At 45.3% G+C, this 22473-nt stretch overlaps 1 protein-coding gene across 2 annotated transcripts; it reads left to right on the forward strand.

Moving 5' to 3' along the window:
- The first annotated feature begins 895 nt into the window (after positions 1 to 895).
- On the forward strand, positions 896 to 19982 carry TMEM192 (transmembrane protein 192). Of its 2 annotated transcripts, XM_084758013.1 has the most exons (6): positions 896 to 1051; positions 7698 to 7844; positions 10939 to 11203; positions 15734 to 15868; positions 17168 to 17270; positions 19667 to 19982. In XM_084758013.1, exons 1-6 carry the CDS (start codon positions 1025 to 1027, stop codon positions 19788 to 19790), a joined length of 801 nt encoding a protein of 266 aa, XP_084614139.1. In that variant the 5' UTR covers positions 896 to 1024; the 3' UTR covers positions 19791 to 19982. The 2 variants fall into 2 exon arrangements, with proteins under 2 accessions (XP_084614139.1, XP_084614140.1); XM_084758014.1 differs by lacking the exon at positions 15734 to 15868.
- Positions 19983 to 22473: the final 2491 nt, after the last annotated feature.

The raw sequence follows: 22473 nt of genomic DNA on the forward strand, positions 1-22473 counted from the left end.
GGGTTTGATTCCCAGAGCTCACACGGCAGCTCACAGCTGTCTAACTTCAGTGTCAGAATATCCGACGACCTCCTCTTGCCTCCCTGGGCAAAAGGCATGCACACGGGTACACAGACACGCATGCAAGTAAAACACGCGTACACATAAAGTAAAACTAATTTTAAAATACTTTGTATAGAGAACAAAACAAAACAATTCCCCAGGTGTGGTGGCACACACGTGTAATTTCAGTGGTCAAAGGCAGGAGACCCAGGAATTCGAGGCCAGTTTCAGTGGACATCAAGTTCTAGGCCAGCAAGAGTTACTTGAGACCTTGTTTTTGTTTTCGGTTTTTTAAAAAAAAAAGTCGAGGGCTGGCCAATGGCACTTGCTACCAAGCCTGAGATTCACGTAGAGGAACCCTTTCTCATGAAAAACCAAACCAAACCAAACCAAACCAAATGAAAAATCAAAGGGTGGAAAAAGCAGAGATGGGGAAAGGGAAAACAGAAACAGCTTTAGGGAAAAGCCCCACAGGATGCTTTGTTTCCTTGTGGGGACATCTGTAAATTTTGTTATAGAAACTGGAATCTTTATTCCAGCTCAGTCCCTCTACAGATAGAATTACAGTTATACAGCACTGTTTCCCAAACACAGAGCAATTGCTGCAAATAAAATCTGCTCAACAGAAATAAGTTAATGTTTTAAAGACAAGCAGTTGCTGATAATTGATTTAAACGGCTGCACTAAAAATTCGTCCCTTATTTGCCAAATCTCTGACAAACAGGTCAAGCAACAGTTTAGGGAATCCCCCAAAAGAAGCTTCTGGGTGACCCGGCGTCCTGAAGTAGGGAAGGCCACTCCCCTGACTGCTGACTGGCTGATTCTATGTAGGGGGCGTGGCCTTGAGCAATCGGGGCGGGGCGGACGCCGAAGTGGGTGTGTCCGGGGCGGGGCGCGCAGGTCCTGCGACCGTCCTGGGCCGCTGCGCCCTGGCGCTGGAGGAGCATCAGGCTGGCGGGGCGTCGGCCCGCGAAGGCGGGTCATGGCGGCAAGCAGCAGGCTGGAGGACGTGAGTGGGGTGTCCTTTCCCCGCCGTCTCCCCGCTTCCTGTGCTGGCCTCAGGGGGGCGGAGACTGCGGACTGGGAACTAACCTGAGCCACAGTGGCCTCAACCCGAGGGGTCTTGGGGTGCGGGGTGACGCGTCAGGCGGGGACCCCGACTTCCCGGATGAAGGTCGGAGGGACGCGGCAGGGTGGGCGCGCGCGCAACCCTTCAGTCAGCGGCTCACGTGCAGTGCGCGTCTTTGGTTCCGGAAATGGGAACGTCACGTGACGCGGGCAGGCCTGACGGGTCCTTCCTGCCAGGGACTGACAGGTCTGGCGCGGCTTGCACACCCAGGTTGAACCTGTGGGCCCTCCTGCTGTGGCTGGAGAGGACAGGGAACTTGGTGTGTGACAGTGATGCCAGGCTGAACCCCAGCGTCCCTCCCTCGGACCGACCTGTAGTTATTATCTCCCGGAAATCCAGATTGGAGAAAAACAGTGTCATGTGCTGTTTTGAATGTAGGCATGGTGGGAAAGATGTTTGAATCTTAGGTGCAAGCTTGATTGCTTAAAAAAAAAAAGTGTACCCGATGACCTAGTTCACGAGTGTAGCTAGTGTTGAATAGTAATACAATTGCAGACGCCTTCCGTTTGAAAGCTCATTAAGACACTTTGAGTAAATGTTTATTTGAAACTGGGGGAGAGGACACGCTTTTGGAAGAAACTTGCATTTGTGTCCAGAGCGAACTATTTTTTGTTCATTAGCATAATAAAATTCCTGCCCTTGAGAAATGCAAGGCTGACATTACCTTAGCACACTGACCTGAGGTGAAAACTAGTAAGAACATTACTGTGGTCTGTGTATGAAAGTACATCAAGAAAAGCAAGGTTCCAGAACAGTAAGAGCTTAGATTCTTGTGTATTTGGTTTCTGCAGTCATCTATTTACTTTAGACTTGTTATGTAGTCCTTGCTGGCCTGGTACTCATTATGTAGCCTAGCCTGGCCTCAAATTTGCCTGTACCTGACTCACGTTAGCACTGGGATAACGGGAGTACCCTACCATATCTATCTAGTTCAATTTTCTTGATGAAATTTATGTTTCTAACAGTAATAATAATAATAATTCTAGTTTTATTTTTCAACTGAGAAAAATGGAAAACTAAATAATACTCAGAAACTTAAAAGTCCTATGTATTTAAAGCACAGCCCATAGTTTTTGAAATTTTATGAGTGAGATTTCATGGAAGAATAAATATCGAAGAGGAAAATGAATGCCTTAGAAAAACATAAGCAGCAAGTCTTTCTTAGTTGGTTCTAAACTGGCCAGGATATGTAACTTACTTTCAGGAGTACAGTCCTAGATATTTCTCTCAGCAAACAATTGGATGATTATTTCACAAGCAGTTAAACCGCTGAATTACTGTGGGTGCGAGTAGTTTGCCTGCTTCTGGTATTTTGAAGATAACAAAGTGCCCAGTCAGTAAGCAAACTGCATGGACTATGTTGTAAGCCCAGGCACTTGAGTCAGTGAACTAATGGCTCATTGATAAAGACAAGGACTTGTTGGCAGATTTGGGTGAATTAACTTGCGGGCCTCTGCAAGCACCAACCAGGGCAGCTCAGAGTGTCTTAAGTGATAAGAGTCATTTTAGCGTCTACACTGCAGTGAATGTGGCACTGTTACCTCACCTGTGATCTGACTCTCCTCCTGCTTATGGAGAGTAGGTGGGACAAACCACATCTTTCGGTGTATGATTACCCTCAGACCAAGATATTCCCAGTGCTTTTAGTTTCTTACAGTCTCACACTATGTAACTCGGGCCATATTCCAGCTCCCAGGAATCTGCTGCTGAAGCCTCCTGGAGGTTGGGATTACAAATAGCATGGGCCACTCATTAGACACGGGGTCCAGTAAGGCTTAATATAACACAGAAATTGGGTCCCCAAAGGAAGCAGTTACCGGGGATAAAACTGAAGAGATAGTATTTGGGCCAAAACAATAGCTGAATTGTTTGGTGGTAACTCACTCAGTCGTACGTTTGTCAAAATGGGTTGGGTGTAAGTGTAGCATTCTTACCTGCCTAGCATGCATGCACACGTGCACGCAGTCTTTAGCACCCCATAAAACAGGCATGGTAGCGCACATCTGTAATCCCAGCACTGAGGAAATGAGGGCCAGGGAATCATAAGTTCAAGGTCACCCTTGGCCCTAGCAAGTTATATAGGCCAAAATAGAGGAAGTAAAGGAATAGTTTGGGGTTCTGGGGATGTAGCTCGTTCATAGTGTGCATGAGGCCCTAGGTTTGGGGGTTAAAAAAGGATTCGTAAAAAAACAGAAAAAAAAGGGGGGGGGACATGATGAGTTGATTAAAACTGGTTTTAAAAACAACAGAAAATAGCAAAGAGAAGATATAAAACCTTTCTATATGTTCAAAAGCTTAAAGTCGACTCAGCTTAACCTTGTAGAGATGAAGCTTGTCGTTTGACAGTCGGGGACTGAGTAAAGGAGAAGGTGGCATCTGCTGTGTGTGATAGGCGGGGTAGGTGGGAACAAGTAGGGTGGTGTAGAGATTGAGGGGGCATCCTGAGAGCTCAGAACATGTGGAAGAGAGCTGGGGATGGGTAAGGCTGGAAAAGGAGTGCCAGTGCTCTTCCATAGCTCAGCCAGCCTGGTGAAGAACTTGAGCTCTGTCCCGAGGGTGATGGGGAGGAACTCACAGGCACACTGTTGAGACCAGTGGGGAAGGCTCCTCAGGCCAGGGTGACCAACAGACGACCAAGAGAAATGCTGAGAGTCTGGGTTACGAGAGAGCAGGATGGACATTAGATATGAAGACCAGGAGAATAATGAGCGTTAACAGAGGGCAGGGATGTGTCTCAGTGACAGAGCACTGGTCTAAGGTGTGGGGCGTAGTTCAGTTGCCAGTGCCACAAGACAACTGATTTAAATAAGTAAACAAATCCTCGCCCCTAGGGGACAAAGGTAGGAAGATCTTGTGCTCAAGACTAGCATGGGCTACAGTTTGAGACCCTGCATCCAGAGCAGGAGGATGATAAAGAGGTTAGACGTAGTAGCTTCCAGCTTTTAATCGCAGCACTTGAGAGGCAAAAGGATGTGGGTCTGTGTGACTTCAAAGCAAATCCGGTCTACATAGTGAGTTCCAGACCAGCAGGGTTTTATGGCTCAAGACAGGTGGTGGTGATGTGGGCCTTTAAATCCCAGCATCCTAGAGGCAGAGGCAGGCGGATCTCTGAGTTTGAGGTCAGCCTGGTCTACAGAACAAGTTCCAGGACAGCCACGGCTACACAGAGATCTCCATTTAAAAACCAAAACCACAAACAAACAAACAAACAAACAAAATTAAAATAATGACACACATATTGATGGCCCATGAGTGAGTTGTGGAGACCTGCAAAGATAGATATGGAACATGTATTGATTCATGCGCCAGTGTTTGCTGAGTGAATCCCTAAGACAGACAAGTAAGAGGTGGGGAGTTAGTGAGTCTAATGTAGTCTCCCAGGAAAGGTGGATAAATAGGCCCTTCAAAAAGAAGAAACAGAAAACAGGATAGTATGACAGAGGAGCTACACATAATGCTTTGGTAATAGGGAAGTGACATGATGCAGACTTCTGGTGTCCAGGAAGGCTCCGTGATGGGAGTCGCCCCATCTAGGCATATATGATGCTCACACATTAGCCAAGGGGAGAGTTTCCAAGGTTCTGTGTCCTTCAGATTGAGACAGTGCTCACGGTGGAGGGTGTTGAGAACAGACACAGAATTACACGCCACCAAGATGCTTCTTATCTAGCCAGCGCTGGGAGGCAAAGGCAGTGGGCGTACCACAAGTTGAGTTGAAGTCAGCAAGCCGCTGGCCAGCCAGGCCTCCCTAGAGAGAGCACCCCTCAAAACGCAGGCAAAATCATCAGAATGATGCCATAGATTGTGGCAAACAAAATTCGAGCTTCCCGGAAATTGAGTTCAGAGAGCACCATAGCCGCATTAGGTGCCCAAGTGTGAAAACTGAGCTGCACCCCAAATCTGGGTCACACCTTAGATTCCCGTATTTAAGTCCAGTGCTGAATATTGAGCCCAGGGCCTCACACATGCTAGGCAACGCACATACAGACCCAGTGGGTCTCAGAGGCAGGAGGATCAGGTCCCCTAGAAAGCAACAAGTGCTCTTAGCTGCTGAACCGTGATTCCAGCCTTGCTTTACTCCTTCGAGACAGAATCTCAGTCTGCTGCCCATGCTGACTTGGAACTCCCTGTGTAGTCCAGGCTAGGTGAGCTATACCCTCCTCCTTCAGGCTCTCTTTAAGGCATTCTTTTTCTTTTTCTTTCTTTCCTTCTTTCTTTCTTTCCTTCTTTTTTAGACAGGGTTTCTCTGCATAGCCTTGGCTGTCCTAGACTTGCTTTGTAGACCAGGTTGTCCTCAAGCTCACAGTGATCTACCTGCGTCTGCCTCCTGAGAGCTGGGCTTAAAGGCGTACGCTACCACCGCCCGGCCCCCCCTTTTAAAAAAAGATTTATTTATGTCTATTAGTGTTTGCTTGCATGCAGGTATGTATGGATACCTCTTGTGTGCCTCAGGAAGTCAGAGGAAGGAGTCAGATCCCCTGGGACAAGAGTTGCAGATGGTTGTGAGCTGCCTCGTGGGTGCTGTGGGTGCTGGGAATTGAACCCTGGTCCTCTGGAAGAGCAGCTAGTGTTCTTAACTGTTGAGCCATCTCTCCAGTTCCCCTCCTTTTTTTTTTTTTCTCTTCAAGACAGGGTTTCTCTGTGTAGCCTTGGCTGTTGTGGACTCGCTTTGTAGACCAGGTTGACCTCAAACTCACAGAGATCCACTTGCTTCTGCCTCCCGAAGTGTTGGGATTACAGGTGTTGGCCACTATGCCTGGCTTAGGACCCTTTCACAGTAATGTAGAACACCAGGCAGTTTAATATTTGCATTTGTGGACTGTGTGGGTGATTCATGCCTATGGTCGTAGTCCAGCTCCAGCCACATAGTGGACTTGAGGCCAGCCCAGCTTATACATGCATGCAGTGTATGAATTGATCATATTCACCCCACTTGCTCCCTCAGTGGCTCCCCTCCCGTCTTCATGTCCCCTGCCGCCACCGGCTCCTCTTCTGTTTATATAACCCACTGGGCCTCACTTAGTGCTGCCTGCCTGCACAGGTGTGGGAGCATCTACTCGAGCATGGCCAGTCTAATGGGTGTACTGCAGAGCAGAAATGACTTTCCTCCCTTAGCAGCCATCAGTTGCCCCTTGGCTCAGGTGGGGCCTCCCTACTGTACCTTTTCAAGGCTTGGTGAAATAGGTTGAAGCTGGACATGGTGGCATATACCTATAATCTCAGTACCTGAAGTAAGGGATTGCTGTGGCAGGAGTGAGACCAGCCTGAGCAAAATAGGGGGATCTTATTGCAGTGAAAAAATGGGTTGCTTAAATTACATCCTGCATTACTTTGTTCTAGAGTTAATTGGAATAGTTGGGCATGATGGTGCACGTTTTTTAGTTCTGGCACTCCAAATGTAGAGGCATGTAGGTCTATGAGTTCTAGGCCAGCCTGGTCTACATGGTGAGTTCCAGAACAACCAGAGCTGTTACCCAGAGAAACTCTGTCTTAAACTCCCCACCCTCCGAAAAGCTCTTCACCGCTTCCAAAGCATGAGTTAGAGTGACCTACCTGAGTGAGATTAAATCAGTGTGGGGTATAGTAGATGTAAAACAGTCTCCCAAGCCTGGTGCTACACACCTCTAATCCCCACACTCAGGCGGCAGATGGACCAATGTGAAAGACTGTCTTAATGAAAGTTTCACCAGCTGAGCAGTGGTGGCTCACACCCGTAATCCTAGCACTCAGGAGGTAGAGGCAGGAGGAATATCAGTGAGTTTGAGGCCAGACCGATCTACAGAGCTAGTTCTGGGACAGCCAGGGCTATACAAAGAAACCCCATCTCAAACAAACCAACCAACAAAATAAATAAGTAAAATAAAGCTTCACCAAGTCATATGGCATTCCCTAAAGAGGGGTAGTTTTTCGAAGTTGGCTTGCTGTGGGGTCTGTTCTGTCCCTGATGTGTACATTGTTTTCTGTTGCTGTATGTGGTGCTAGGATCAGAGTCAGGACCTCCTGTGTGTCCAGGAAGCCTTCAACTAATAAGCTGCACCCTAGCATGCACGCACACACACCCCTTTTCAGGATGTTACATAAGCTAGGTGAGCAATCTCTTTCTGAGCTATGTCCTCAATTTGTTTAGTCTTTTAGAGAAAGGGTAGCACTCCGTATTCTAGGCTGGCCTGGAAGGAGCCCCATTGCCCAATACCAGCCATATGCTCTGGATTCCTTTGTCTTAGCCTCCCGGAATACTGAGATCACAGTTGTGTGTGTGCCACAAAAAGACAGAAAAATCATACAGAATGGTTTTAAAAGCTCCAGGTGTGGTGGTGCATGCCTGGATTCTCAGGACCAGAGGACTGCCACAGATTAAAGGCTACCGTGTGCTACATGATGTTTCTTTACAATACCCTTTACAATAGAATAACTCAAACAACCAAAAAAGTACATTTAAAAAAAGCTTTATTAGATGTGTCTTAGGAACATGATCCAGAAAGTTTTGACAACAATGTGCTACAACTTGTGTGGTTTCCGCTCACAGGGTTCCTTGGATGTCCTACAAAGTATGGATGATGACCCACTTCTGGACAGCCAGCCTCTCCCACATCACTCTTTGCATGCTCACTTCAGACCCAGATTCCATCCTCTTCCCACCGTCATTGTAGCGAATCTGCTGCTGCTTATCCACGTGAGTGCACTGCAGAGCACACCAGCATGGAGGGGGAGACGGCCCAGGCACAAGATGCTTGAGGTCCTGGATTCCACCTCCAACACCTGTGTCAAAACCTGGGGATGGAGGGGTACAGTCCCAGCAATGGGGAGGTGGAGATGGGAGGATCCCTGGGACTCTCTGGGCAGCCTAATCTAATAGGAGGTGAGCCTCTGATGTGACTGAGACCCCATCTCCAAACCAGAACAACAAGGCAGATGTCTCCAAGGAACAGCACCTGCATTGTCCTCTGACCCTCAAGTGCATACACACGTGCACACAAGTCCAATACATAGATAGCTCTCCAAGGGCATTTGGGCTGCATCTATCAGGATATACATATATATTTGTGCCCGTGCTTCTTTTTTTGTTTGTTTGTTCGTTTGTTTTTCGAGACAGGGTTTCTCTGTGTAGCCTTGACTGTCCTGGACTCACTTTGTAGACCAGGCTGGCCTTGAACTCACAGCGATCCGCCTGCCTCTGCCTCCGAGTGCTGGGATTAAAGGCGTGCGCCACCATGCCTGGCCTTGTGGTAATGTTGCTTGTCATATTAGGAAACCACACATTACTTGGCATTCTGAGGTCCACTGTTTCTGCTCTCAAATTCCAGGCTAGCTGGTCCATGAATAGAAACGTTGCCCCCAAACAAGGTGGAAGGAGAGAACCCATTCTGGAAATGTTCTGGAAATGTCGTCCTCTGGTTTCCACATTCATGCTATAGCCAAGTACCCACACACAAGCACAATAAATAAATAAGTAAAGCCAGGTGTGGCGGTGCAAGCTTTCAATTCCAGCACTTGGAAGGCAGAGCAGGCAGTTTCTGTAAGTTCAAGGCCAGCCTAAGCTACACACAAATTTAGGCCAGTTAGGGCTATGTAGTGAGACCCTGTGTCTAAAAAACAAACATGCCCGTAATATCAGTAATTACCAGGTACAGGCAGGATGATAGAAAAGTTATAAGTCAGTCTGGGCTGCATAGTAAGACCTTAGCCATTTGCAGAGATTAGCATATATTCAAGTCCATATTAATTTTAATTAATTAATCTATATTTAATTTTAATGCCCTGTCCCTCTTTTTAAGTTCCTCATTTGTCAGACTCCTCTAGAAGGTGACCTGTGCCCCAAGCCTGGCTCCAGAGGACTAGTGTGGCTCAGGACTGTTCATTTCTAGCAAGCTCTGTGTTCCGCTGACTCGTCAGCATGTGGCATCCTAGAGCCACTGTTCCACAGCTCACTCCTTTTACTGTGCTATGGGCCTCTGTCCAAATTAGTAGGCTAGCTTATGGGCCAGTGGCTGGTAACGCCTTCAGACTGGGCACATACATGAACTGCTTTTTTTTTTTTCCCTTTTTTAAAGACAAGATCTTACTCTATAGCCTTCACTGACCTTGATCTCACAACCTAGACCATGCCGGTCTAGAACTCAGAGATCCACCTGCTTCTGTTTCCCAAGTGCTGGCTATTGAATTTAGTTTTGAGGGATAGGATTCTTATAGGAAGATTACTGAGCTAAGATATTTCTAAATCATTTTCTGAAAGTGATTCCCAGTTCAGTTAGCAGTAGATGAGTCATTTTTCCTGTGCCCAGGCACCATTTAAATCTTTCTCAATCTCATCAGGTATTTGTTCTCTTAAAACTGAAGCTAGGGGTACATTTAAAAAAAGAGATTATTCATTATGTATACAGTATTTTACCAGCATGCTAGAAGAGGGCACCAGACCTCATTATAGATGGTTGTGAGCCACCATGTGGTTGCTGGGAATTGAACTCAGGATCTTTGGAAGAGCAGCGAGTGCTCTTAACCTCTGAGCCATCTCTCCAGCCCCTAGGGGTACATTTTTAATAGGCTTTTTTTTTTTTTAGTTATGTGTGGATTTGTGCATGTGAATGTGGGTGCCTGCAGAAGTCAGTGCTGTAGGTCCCCCTGGAGGTTGTGTTCCTGGTGGTGTGAAGTGCCCAACAACAAGGATGCTGGGAACTGAACTCTTATCTTCTGCAAGAGCATAGCATGTGCTTAACCAGAGATTAGCATATATGCAAATCAGTATTAATAACCAGAGATTAGCATATATGCAAATCAGTATTAATTTTAATTAACTTAATCTATATTTAATTTTAATACTCTATCCTTCCTTTTCTAAATTCCCCATTTACCAGACTCCGCTAGAAGGTGTACTGTGCCCCAAGATACTGTTATGCTAGTCTTCTCCTTACGTTCCTGGAAGTAAACTTTTCAAACCACAAATTTTATTGTTTATTTTTGATTATGTGGTGATGAGAGTGCAAATGTCTTTGGAGGATAGAAGAAAGCATCTGACCTCTGGGGCTGGTTCCTGTGGTAGTGAGCCGCTTGGCAGGGCTGCTGTGGACTGGACCGTCAGGGTTCTCTGTCAGGGCTGTGCAGTCTTAAGCACCAAGCCATCTCTTCAGTCCTTATTAATTGCTTTTGACATAATGAACTCTTCTTGCATCCTTTTTTTTCTAATGAAGAGAAAGACATAAACTTTAAGTGATCACCTTCTTAAGTGAGATTTAGGGTGACTTTCTTTTCTTACTTGTGTTTTTGTCTATGTTTTCCTACACTTTTCTTTTTCAAATTTGACATGCAATCTCCCTATGTAGCCAAGGTTGACCTGGAATTTTCATCCTCCTGAGTGTTAGGATTATAGGAATGTGCCTCTGTGCCTAGCTTCTACAAATTTTTATAATGCTTTGGTGTAAAAAAAAAAAAAGTTTAAAAATCACTTGTAAGGCTAGGATAGGATACATTACAGAATCCTTTAGAAAATGGCAATTCCTGCTTCCTAAACCCATATATTTATTTTAATTCTTTCTTACATCGGTGTCTGAGTGTGTGTATGCACACATCTGCACGTGCAGGTATGTGTGCCAAGCACACAGAACTCAAGTCAATTTGTAGAAGTCAGTTCTCTCCTTCCACCATGTTGATCCTCTGGTCAAACTCAGGCGGTCAGTCCTGGTGACAAGTGCCTTTACCCACTGAGCCATCTCACCGTCCCTGACGACAACCTACACATTCACTGTGAATCCTACTGCTTTTCTTTCCACCAGGTTGTGTTTGTTATTTTAGCCTTTTTAACGGGTGTGCTGTGTTCGTACCCTAATCCAAATGAAGACAAGTGCCCGCAAGACTACACCAGCCCATTCAAGGTTCAGACGGTTATAATCCTTGGGAAAGTTACCCTGTGGATCCTGCATCTGCTTCTTGAACGCTACATCCAGTATCACCACAGGAAAGTCAGAAGCCGAGGCTATTCCCAGATCTACTGGTCCACGAGGCACCTCAAGTCACTGGCCCTCATGATCCACTCTTCTGGTAAGTAATGCATCTCTCAGGTGAAGTGTGGCTTGAGTGTCAAAGATGACAAAAGGACAAGTGAAACTTGGTTTATTGAGTTATTAATCAAATATATTCTCTTTGAGAGTGATATACATTGTAGCCCCTCTCCTGATTTTTTTTGTGCGAAGAGAGATTGAACACAAGGCTTTGTGTGTGCTAGGCAAGCACTCCGGTATTGAGCTATGCCCCACCTACCTCTCGAAGCTTTTCTTACACAGTCTTATTGTTGGTTTGAGATAGGAGCTCACTGTGTCTATAGGCTGGCACTCCTGGAACTCTCTTCCATCAGGCTTGCCTCCAGCTAACAACAGTCCATCTGTCTGTGCCTCTGAAGTAAGTGCTGGGATGACAAGCATGTGTTGCCATGCCTGGGATACAGCCTCGATTTTTATTTGAAAATTGTATTTGCTATGGGAGTCATATCAGCTTATCCCTTTTCAAAATATAGAATTTTCCATCTGGTTAGTATCAGCCGTCTCATTTGCTCAAGGAGGAAGGATGCTGCTGCTTGACAGTCCTGAGGATTAGAAAAAGTATCAGAATTTACGAGGTAGAGGCTGGAGAGCCTTGAATTCAAGGCCAGTGTATATAGCAAGCTTGAGGCCAGCCTGCGCTATGTAGGACCTTATCTCAACAAACAAACAACCCCCCTGCCCCCCCCAAAAAACAACCCAAAACTCACTCTTTGCAAAAAAGGATTTTTCAAATGAGGTTCCATGATTTTTTTTGTATGCTATAGGCAATAATGATAATAAGTTGCTAGGATATAGACAAATGAGCTAAGTTACTCAAAAAAGAAAGCATAAAAACATTGTCTTTCTTTTTATTAATTCAATTATTCATATTACATCTCAATTGGTATCCCATCCCTTGTATCCTCCCATTCCTCCCTCCCTCCCACTTACCCCCTACTCCCTTCCCCTATGACTGTGATTGAGGGGGACCTCCTCCCCTGTATATGCTCATAGGGTATCAAGTCTCTTCTTGGTAGCCTGCTATCCTTCCTCTGAGTGCCACCAGGTCTCCCCATCCAGGGGACGTGGTCAAATATGGGCACCCAAGTTCATGTGAAAGTCAGTCGCCACTCTCCACTCAACTGTGGAAAATGTCCTGTCCACATTTCCAGCTAGATGGCTAGATCTGGGTAGGGGTTGAAGTTTACTGCGTGTATTGTCCTTAACTGGTGCCATAGTTTGAGCAGAACCCCTGGGCTGAAATCCGTCCATCATAATGTTCTTGTAGGTTTCTAGGGTCCTCTGGATCCTTCTATTTCCCCAGTCTTTCATATTTCTCTCACAAATTTCTTGATCGATTCCACTTGCCAAAATTGAATCAAGATCAGATAAACAAATTAAATAGTCCTATTTCTCCTATGGAAATAGAAGCAATCATTGATAGTCTCCTAACCAAAAAGAGGCCAGGACCAGATGGTTTCAGCACAGAATTCTACCAGACCTTCAAAGAAGAGCTAATACCGATACTCTTCAAGCTACTCCAAAAGATAGAAATGGATGGAACATTACCAAATTCATTCTATGAGGCCACAGTCACGTTGATACCTAAACCCCACAAAGATCCAACAAAAAAAGAGAATTTCAGACCAATTTCTCTTATGAACATTGATGCCAAAATACTCAGTAAAATACTTGCAAAACAAATACAAAACATTATGTCTTAAGCCAGGCCTGGTGAGCCTAGCTCCCTGAGAGGCCGAGTCAGAAAAATCACAGTATCGAGGTTTGCTTTAGTGTGGTGAAGGTTATCCTGGGTAGCTTGGCGTTCTGTTAACAATTCCAAGGCTTCTGGAATAAACCCTCGGACACCAGTGACAGTGGGAGAAGAGATGTCAGCAGGGGACCAAAGCTGGCGTGGTTCCAGAAAGGCCTCGGCCCCAGGTCTAGTTTGCACTCATGTTTTTACTCTAAAACCACAAGATGATTTTACAGAGGTGTACATGGCTGGCAGGAGGTTGTTAAAGGCAACATCCCATTGTTCCTGCCGTTTCTACAGGTCATTGTGTTCCAGGTAGCAAGTAAAAGGCATGCTTGGCAAACAGGCAGTACAAGCAGCGCTTTAAGTAAGTCACTAAATAAACCAGTAAGTCAGTATCTCATAATTGGTCTTTTTTACCTTATTCTACTTCATTAGTGTCTTAGTTAGGGTTTCTGTTGCTGTGAAAACACACCATGACCATGGCTACTCTTATAAATGAAAATATTTGGTTGGGACTGGCTTGCACATCAGAGGTTTAATCCATTGTCACCGTGGCAGAAAGCATAGCACTGTGCAGGCAGACATGGTGCTGGAGAGCTGAGTGTTCCACGTCCAGATCAGCAGGCAGCAGGAAGAGAGACACTCTAGTCCTAGCATGAGCATCTGCAACCTAAAACACCTCCCCTACTGACACACTTCCTCTAACAAAGACACACCTCCGAATGGTGCCCCTGCCTGTGAGCCTATGGGGCCACCTACATTCAAACCATCACAAGTAGTGAGTTCCTGCCACAAAGCAAAAAGTATATATAGGACTCAGGATACACCTGTGATGGACTACTTGCTTATATTGCACAGGGGCCTAGGGTGAATACCTGGTACCCCACACATAGAGACAGACAGACAGACAACAGAAAACAGAAGCTTCACGGGTCCTGAGTCAAGGCAGATCAGTCCCAGCACGCAGGGTATGGCCTTCTTAGTTGTTGAGGGCCTTTCCGAGGTTTAATAGAATTAAATTGAACTGAACCAGGAGTGTTGACTCAGTGTCCTATTTTGACCTTAGAAAACTCTATTGGGTGCTACAGAATGAATGTTTCTTGTATATTCTGTTAGGGTGTTACCAAAGGGAAACCACAGGCTCATCCACTCCCCAGAGCTATTGATGGAGGCTAAGGGAGCACAGTCCAGGAGAGTGAGAACACAGTGAGGATCTCAGAGCTATTGATGGAGGCTCAGGGAGCACACTTCAGGAGAGAACACAGTGAGGGTCCCAGAGCTATTGATGGAGGCTAAGGGAGCACACTTCAGGAGAGAGAGAAGACACAGTGAGGATGGGTGACCTCTTGTTTGTTGTTTGGTTTTGGTATTGTTCTTTTCCAGACAAGGTTTCTCTGTGTGATAGCCTTGGCTGTCCTGGAAATCACTTTGTAGACCAGGCTGTCCTTGAACTCACAGAGATCCACTTGCCTCTGTCTCCTGAGTGCTGGGATGAGTGATCCTCACCCAGCCTGGATGAGTGGGCAGAGTTTCTTGCTCCTAGACTCCACCAGGGAAGATTGTGGGTTCTAACTGGTGCTTCGCCACTATGTGACCAGAAGAAGGCGCCTTAACATAAGAATAAGAACAGGAACTGTTGAACTACTTTATTTATATGAAATAAGAGTAAAGAATACTCTCAAGGATTGATCTAGAAATAATAGTTTGGTGTTTTTTGTTTTGTTTTGTCTTCAAAATCGGGAAGTAAAAGCTTTGGAATTCACAAAGAAGTTATTGAGACTTGACATTTTTAAAATCTCACTTTAATCTAGGTATGATTCACTCTGAGCCCTCAGGAGGCTGAGGCAGGAGAATGGTCAGTGAACTCAAGGCCAGCCTACACTATGTTGGCACCCTGTCTCAATACATACTATGTTTGCACATGTGCAGAAGAAGTCAGTTTAATAGTTTTATAAAGCCAAGAAATCATTCCTGAGTTTTAAAACAAGGTCAGGTTTTTCTGTTATTATTTTTGCTGCTAGGAGCCAAACCCAGGGTTTCTCATCCGCTGACCCCCTACCCTGACACCACTGTCTTCTGGCAAACATCTTGCCATTGAGCTAAATCTTTAATTCCTTGATTTTTAATTTTTTAAATTTATTTTTTATTTTTTATTTTTTTTTGCGATGAGGTCTCCTGTAACTACATTGGCTTCATCCTTCTGCCTCTACCTTTTGAATTGCAGGGTTACAGGTCTGATCTTTAGTTTCATGTGGTTCTGGGGATTGAACCCAGGTGGTCATCCATGCTGGACAAACATTCTGCAGGCCAAGCTATATGGGCAGCTCTCAGAGATTTTTGTTTTAAAGACTTTAAATTCCCAATCTCTAGAGCTTCCCTAAGTCTGGTGACTGGAGAAGAAGTTCCAAGCCTCTGATTGCTAGTCTTTCTGGTGATCAGACCCATGCTCAGGCTATGTCGAGCCCTCTCTGATTAGCATACACTCTTGCTTGATCCTAAGCGTTTATTATATATAGTTCTGTTACTTAGGAAATCACAAGGGCTTATGGAAATTGGAGATAGATAGATAGATAGATAGACAGACAGACAGACAGACAGACGGATGGGGGAGAGAGAGAGAGAGAGAGAGAGAGAGAGAGAGAGAGAGAGGGAGAGGGAGAGGGAGAGGGAGAGGGAGAGGGAGAGGGAGAGGGAGAGGGAGAGGGAGAGGGAGAACAGGCATCAAACCAAAAGGAACTTTGTGCAGACAGAAGAGCAGCATTCCATCCCTGTCTGTGTCCCTCCTTCCCTCAGGCAACACAGCACTCCTCCTCCTCCTGTGCCTGCAGCATTCCTTCCCTGAGCCCAGCTGGCTGTACCTTGAGCTGATTCTGGCCATCCTGGCCCTGGAGATGATCTGTTCCCTGGCCTGTCTGCTCTTCTATACAGGTGAGAATGGAAGGGAAGCCTGAAGGGGGAGCCACTGTCCTGTGACCTCTGTCCTCTCTCCTGCACAGTCAGAAGCATAGCCTGGTATGTTAGTGAAAAGCCTTCTCCCTTAGCTGAGGACTCCATTTGTACCCCTGCCATTCACTTCTGATCACTACAGGTCTTCTCTCCTATCTGACCAACAGAAAGAGAGAGACAACCACTTCCTGTCAATTTTCTACATTTGTGTCACTCATAGACTTTTGGGACCTTTGAGCTGGAGAGATGGCTCAGCAGTTAAGAGTACTTACTGCTCTTAATCCTGTCAGGACGTTCACACCTGCCAGTGAGTACACCCCGGGGGATCCAGCGCCCCTGGCCTCCTGAAAGCACAGGCCCATCCCCTTACACACATGCATATGATATTACACTCTTTAAACAATAAGGAATTTTCAGCAGACTTATGTAATGCTTTCACAGCAAACAAAACAACAAACTTGCTTCCTATAAGGTTGTGTTTCTCAGCCTTTCTACTGTTCTAACCCTTTAATACAGCACCTCATGTTGTGGTGACTTCCAACCTTAAAATTATTTTCATTACTACTTCACAACTGTAATTTTGCTACTATTATGAAGTATAATTAAATATTTGATATGCAAGATATCTGACTGACTCCTGTGAAAAGTTCATTTGACACCCCTTTCCCCGCAAAAGGCGTCACAATTCACAGGTTGAGCACCTCTGTTATAAGTCAAATAGAATGGCCTGGAATTCATAGCCAACTCCCTGCTTCTGCCTCCCAAGTGCTAGGATCATAGCTGAGTCAGCAAGCTAGGCCCTGCATGTATGTTTGTCATGTAAATTAAAAACAAAGGCCAACCCAATGGCACACACATGTAATCCCAATACTTGGAAAACCGATCCATGTGATCTCCTTTGAGTTTCAGGCCAGTCTGGTCTACACAGTGAGACCTGTGTCAAGAAAAGAAAACAGAAAGATGAGTTCCCACTTTATGAGGTAGTCACGGGAACAGAATGAGGTCACCCATCTAGGACAGTTAAACTGTGTCTCATGTGTTGTAAATGCCACCTATTGCTGTTGTGATTTTGTTACTACTGATGATCTGCACACTCCCTGTGACTAGCCCTGGCTTTGAAATGTGTGTGTTGATAAACAAGCAGCAAACTCTTTACTCGGTATGTGAGCTCATGTATATTATCCTTGTAGAAAGAGTAACTGATTAGTAGAACTTGGGAAACTGAATATAGCAATTACTTTAAAATAGGTAACCTGTGTATAAATGATCTTATTATTTCAGTGAGAATTAGGAGATTCAATAGAGCCAAGCCCCAGCCTGATGTACTTGAAGAAGAAAAAATGTATGCTTACCCTAGCAATAATGCCTCAGAGACCGGCTTCAGGTAAGGCTCGAATTGGCACTGAAAAACCACAATTAACGTTTCCCTTTTGGTTACCTGATGGTATGTGCCTGTGATCCTAGCTACTTGGGAGGTTCAGGAAGGGTGGATTCCTAGCCAGAGCAATACAGCAAAATTGTGACCCAAAGTCATTTTTAAAAACTGTTTTTGAAAATGCTGAGAATATAGTCAGAGGTTCTGTGTTTGGTTCTTAGGGTTCATCCTTAGTATCAAGAGCTCGCACAGACATAACCTAGAAGGCTGAGCTGATCAGTTTGATTTCAGCAGACAGAATTTTGTTTCAGAAAAATAAGCATTTTCTTCCCATATAGCATTCTTCTGTACTGTCATATATCCAACAATAGTATTTTTGGGTTGTTTTGAAACAGGGTAGCCTATTTTATGTAGAAACTATGCAGTCCTGGCTCGCATTGAACTCAGACATCCATCTGGTTCTCTATCCTTTATGATGAAAGGTGTCTACCAGGACTCCCAGCTCTATTGTAAGTTATTAATGAGCCTTCATTGCTGAAATATTAGATCTTTTGTAATAGAGCTGGTGGGCTGACCAACTCAGCTACCTCCCAGACCCAGATCCAGGGTCTTGAGTTGGCCCACCATGACATCTACCCATCTACACTCTGCTGGAGCACAGGAAGGGACCAGTGCCGTAGATCCAAAGCTGCAGGCTCTCCATGACGCAGGGCCACACCAGGGTATCTGAGTGAGGATCCAGTGTTGATAGCGTAGCAGAAGGCAGAGGCCTTGAACCAGCCCAGTGAGTCATTGCAGTGAACAATTGCAAGGAAAGATGTTTGAACAAAAGGGTAGAGTGAGGGGCACAGTACAGTGTACCCAGTGAGATTTGTTGTTGTTTTCTTTTGGGGGGAGGTTGTAAGGGTGAAGGGCAGATACGATGGGATGGGGAGATGAGGGGGAACGGGGTGCATGAGGTGAAAATCACAAAGAATAAGACATTTTAAAATAATCATTCATTTCATAACAAAATCCAAATACATTTTAAAATGAGCAAGTATTACTCTTAGAGAAATAAAAGTTGGTGTATGAAAAATAATAGTAGGCCTTACCTCAGCTTAACTGAGAAAAATGATTTATACAGTGATACCTTCTGAATATGGATTTAACTTAAAATTATAATACCATTCACTGGACTGAGAGGACAGACATATGTGATGTAAACATGGAGCTGGGGAGAGTAGGAGGAAACCCTGCTATTTGTGTTTATTTTGAATTTGGGATAGGGTCTCCCTGTGGGGTTGAGACTAGACTCTAGTTTGCTGTGTTGCTATGTAGCCCACAGTAGACTCAGACTCTTGATTCTCTTCCTTAGTCTCCTGAGTACTGGAACTTACTGTATAGACCTTCCAGCTCACAGAGATCCTCCTACCTCTTGCTGTGTTGCTGTGTAGTCCAGGATGTGCGTTTCAGGACAGCTAAAGCTACTTAGAGAGAGACTCAGTGTGTGTGTGTGTGTGCGTGTGTGTGTGTGTGTGTGTGTGTGTGTGTGTGTGTGTGTGTGTGTGCAGTTTTAGTAGACTGGCTTACAGGCTGCGGTCTGAGGAGTCCAACAGTGGCTGTCTTAGAGCACACAGGCCCAGGATCTGGTTGTTCAGTCCGTGAGACTGGATGTCTGGGCAGTCCCAGTCTGGTTCTGGACTCCAGTGAAGTCCTAGAGAGCTGCCCGTTGTCAGTCCTCATTGGAATCCTGAAGAACTCAGTTCCCTGGCCAGGAAGGGATGCCTCAAGAACAGGGTAGAAGCAGGCAGAAAGCAAAAGTTCCTCTGTCCATGTTCTCTATGTGGGTTGCCAGCAGGAAGTGTGGCCCCAATTTAGAGTGGGTCTCCACCTCAAATAATCCAGCTGGGAAAAAAATTTCTCCTAGGTGTGTTCAGCTGCTTGAGATTTATTCAAGTTGACAACCAAGATCAGTCAGCGTAGTCATTCCTAACAAATCAGGAGGTTGTTTTTAGGGGGCAGGCACAGACAGGGTCTCACTTTTTAGCCTTGGCTGTCCTGGAAATTGCTAGGTAAGCGAGGCTGGCCTTGTACTCACAGAGATCTGCCTGCCTCTGCCTCCTGAGTGTACAGCAACATGGCCTGGTTCATGTATTGACTTTACATTGTAAAAGCTTCCAACAAGTTTCCTAGAGGCCAAAGGGGAAAAAATAGATAAATAAATAAGGGCAACAAGTACAGACAGATTGATTTCCAGATCGATTCACTAAGTTCATTCTGGAAAGAGTTATTTTGGGATATCCCTGGTGTATGAACCTGAAGGAAAGAACTTGCTCTCCTGAGCACTGTTGAGGACTCATTTGAAGCGAGACCGAAGAATGTTAGTGAGTTCGTGTAACCTGTTTATATCTTGAATTCTGCAGGACAATTTCAAGCCTAGAAGAAGTTGTTGAAAAGCAAGGAGACATAATATTGTACCTGAAGCGGCACAATGCCCTGCTGAGTAAGCGGCTGTCGGAACTGGCTGCTCAGCCGACCAGGACATGAGAGATTGATGAGCACGACAGCTGCTGAGTCCACACTAGGTTCAGACAGCCCCGCTGACACGGGCACCCATAGCCTTTCCTGAAGCCACGTTCACACTGTGCTGGGACCCTGAGTTCAGTTCTACCCATGAAGACCAATGTGTGTTTCAGAGATGGAGCCTCTTGGGAGTTTATAAAAGTCTGGGAAACTTGACAGTGTTATGTATTGTTGAATAGGTCGATTGGCAGTGTTTTTCTCGGCCCTCTGAGGTTCTGGGGAAGCTAATGAGCATATTGTGCCCAGGCATGCTTGCCTTCGCTCCTCTGAGCACTGAGGTAGCAGGTGGGGAAATGGGAGACTGACAGTCACATGCATCAACGTGCTTTATGTAACTAAGCTGTGTCAAAAGTGAGCCACCTGCCTGGGCAAAGAGAGCCCAGGTTCTCCCCTCCTCTGTGGGGAGGAGCTTGCACAGAGTCTCTCTCAGAGAGGGAGAAGGAGGCCTCAGCATGAGGGAGGGCAAAGTAGCCGAACTCAGTCGCCAGAATAAGACAGCCAAGAAACAAAGAACTAGGTTTTACTACATCTTCTAAAAGGAAGAGTTAGAGCTAAGCTAAAAGATAAAAGGGACCAAGAAAGAAAAGAGGACAAGGACAAAGGGCTGAGAGAAAAGAAAAGGAGGAGACAGACAGACACACACACACACACACACACACACACACACACACACACACACACACACACACACCAGGTTATAAGCCTGGGTTGTAAAAAGAGGAGGATGGACCCAGGGTATGCCTCTTGTCTATAGTAAATACCCCTAGAGCCTGTCTCTGGAACTTGGCCTCTTCTTAACTCAGAGACAGCTTTGAAGGGTCTTAACTGAATGGAACCAGGTTGGTGATACCTTTTGCCAAATGCTCTTTTGTAGCCTGCTTCAAGCCAGGTGGGAGGCACTTCTCTTTCTCTGAGTGCAGGAAAGCTGCCTTACCGGAAGGAAGTACCTCAAGACTTATGGCTAGCAGTGGTCTACACTTTATGTTGTGAAATAATTTAACTTCTTTATGTTTCTGGAATCCAGGGTATAGTTTAAGAATATTAGAATAATATGACTCTTTGTAAAGGAAGTGTGGTGTGACAATCTGCCAGAAACGTGGTTGTAAACCAGTAAGTTCCTGCTACAATTAAGCTGCTGAGAGAGGCATTATTTCCTGTGGTTAATGCTTTCTCCTGATGAATCTCTCATGGATTTTATATGAATAGGCATATTGGATGAGAGACAGGCCACCTAAGGTGGTTTATGTTTATTTGCCCATGGTTCCCAGTACTGTGTATCAAGCCCAGCCTCACACATCATAGTTAAATACTCAGCCACTGAGTCACTTTTTAAAAAGAACTTCCTTCATCAGTCAGGGTGATCCGTACCTGTAATCTCAGCACTTGAGAAGCTGAGGCAGGAGGATCACCATTAGCATGAGGCCAGCCCAACTCGTAGAATCAGACTTTGCTCCAAAAGCACAAAATGATTTCCTCAGTATAGGATCAAGCTCTCACCAGGTCATATGATGTGGAAAAGTTCTACAGAGAGTCATTGAGAAATAAAATGCAAAGAAGTCCTGGGCCAATGGGAGACCGAGTGGTGATGCCTGTCATGTGGTCATGTGGTAAGACCTTGCCTGCATTGGCAAGAGTTGAAAGGTGCAGGAGATAATCTGTTGCACTCAGTTTATGTTTGCCTTCTTCAAGAAGTTGCCATGTATGTCTGTGGTATACTGTGACATTTAATTAGCTGAGCCTGGGCTCCCACCTTTCATCCTAGTCCTTGGGAGGGAGACTCTGGAAATTCAAGACCAACCTGGTCAAAACACTGAGCTCCAGGCCAGCTAGAGCTACAAAGAGATCCTGTCTCAAAAACATACTAGATAATAGGAATGTGGCTTAACTCATCTGTGGGTTAAAATTGGACCAAATGGTGCTGGTGAGATGGATCAGTAGGAACAGTGCTTGCTATGTAGGCCTGATGACCAGAGTTTGATCCCAGGAGGAGAAATGCTGAAAGTTGTCTTCTGACCTCAGATTCTGAACATGGCACTCTTGTGTGTGCACTGATACATATCACAGACATACATGACACAAAAACATACAATACTACATTTTTATTTGCCTAAATAGAAAAAGTATACTTTTTGGTCTTGGGTTATTGTTAAAAATTATGATGGGTTTAAAGTGTCAAGTCAATGGTATTATTACAACGCAGATAATTCTTGCAATGAACATGAAGTGTTTCTATGTGGCACTATTCCTCCTAGAGATCCTTCTAATAAACTGGCACCTTCATGGGTCACCTTAGAAAGACTGTTTTGTGAAATAGGAGCTCATGTGGCTGAGGAAGGCCTTGAACTCCTGATTCTTTTGCTTCCGCCTTTGAGTGGGTGAGATCATGGCTGTCAGGCCACGATGCTTAGCTGAGAAAGGCTTTTCACTGGTGGCTTACTCATGAGATCTCTGTTCAGCAGGCTGCAGTTTTAGCCTAATACTCAATATTTTATTTGCAGAGCCATCTATAATAATTTAGGGATGTGATGGATCCATGTTGACAGGCAAGGACTGTCCACTTGATCTTACGGACTCTTGCTTGAGGACAGTAGATTCCTGTTTCCTTTAGCTACAGCCATGGCTGCGACATTCTAAAAGTTTTCTTCCT

This window comes from Acomys minous, assembly GCF_964271855.1.
Source record: "Acomys minous genome assembly, chromosome: 15".
NCBI lineage: Eukaryota > Metazoa > Chordata > Mammalia > Rodentia > Muridae > Acomys > Acomys minous.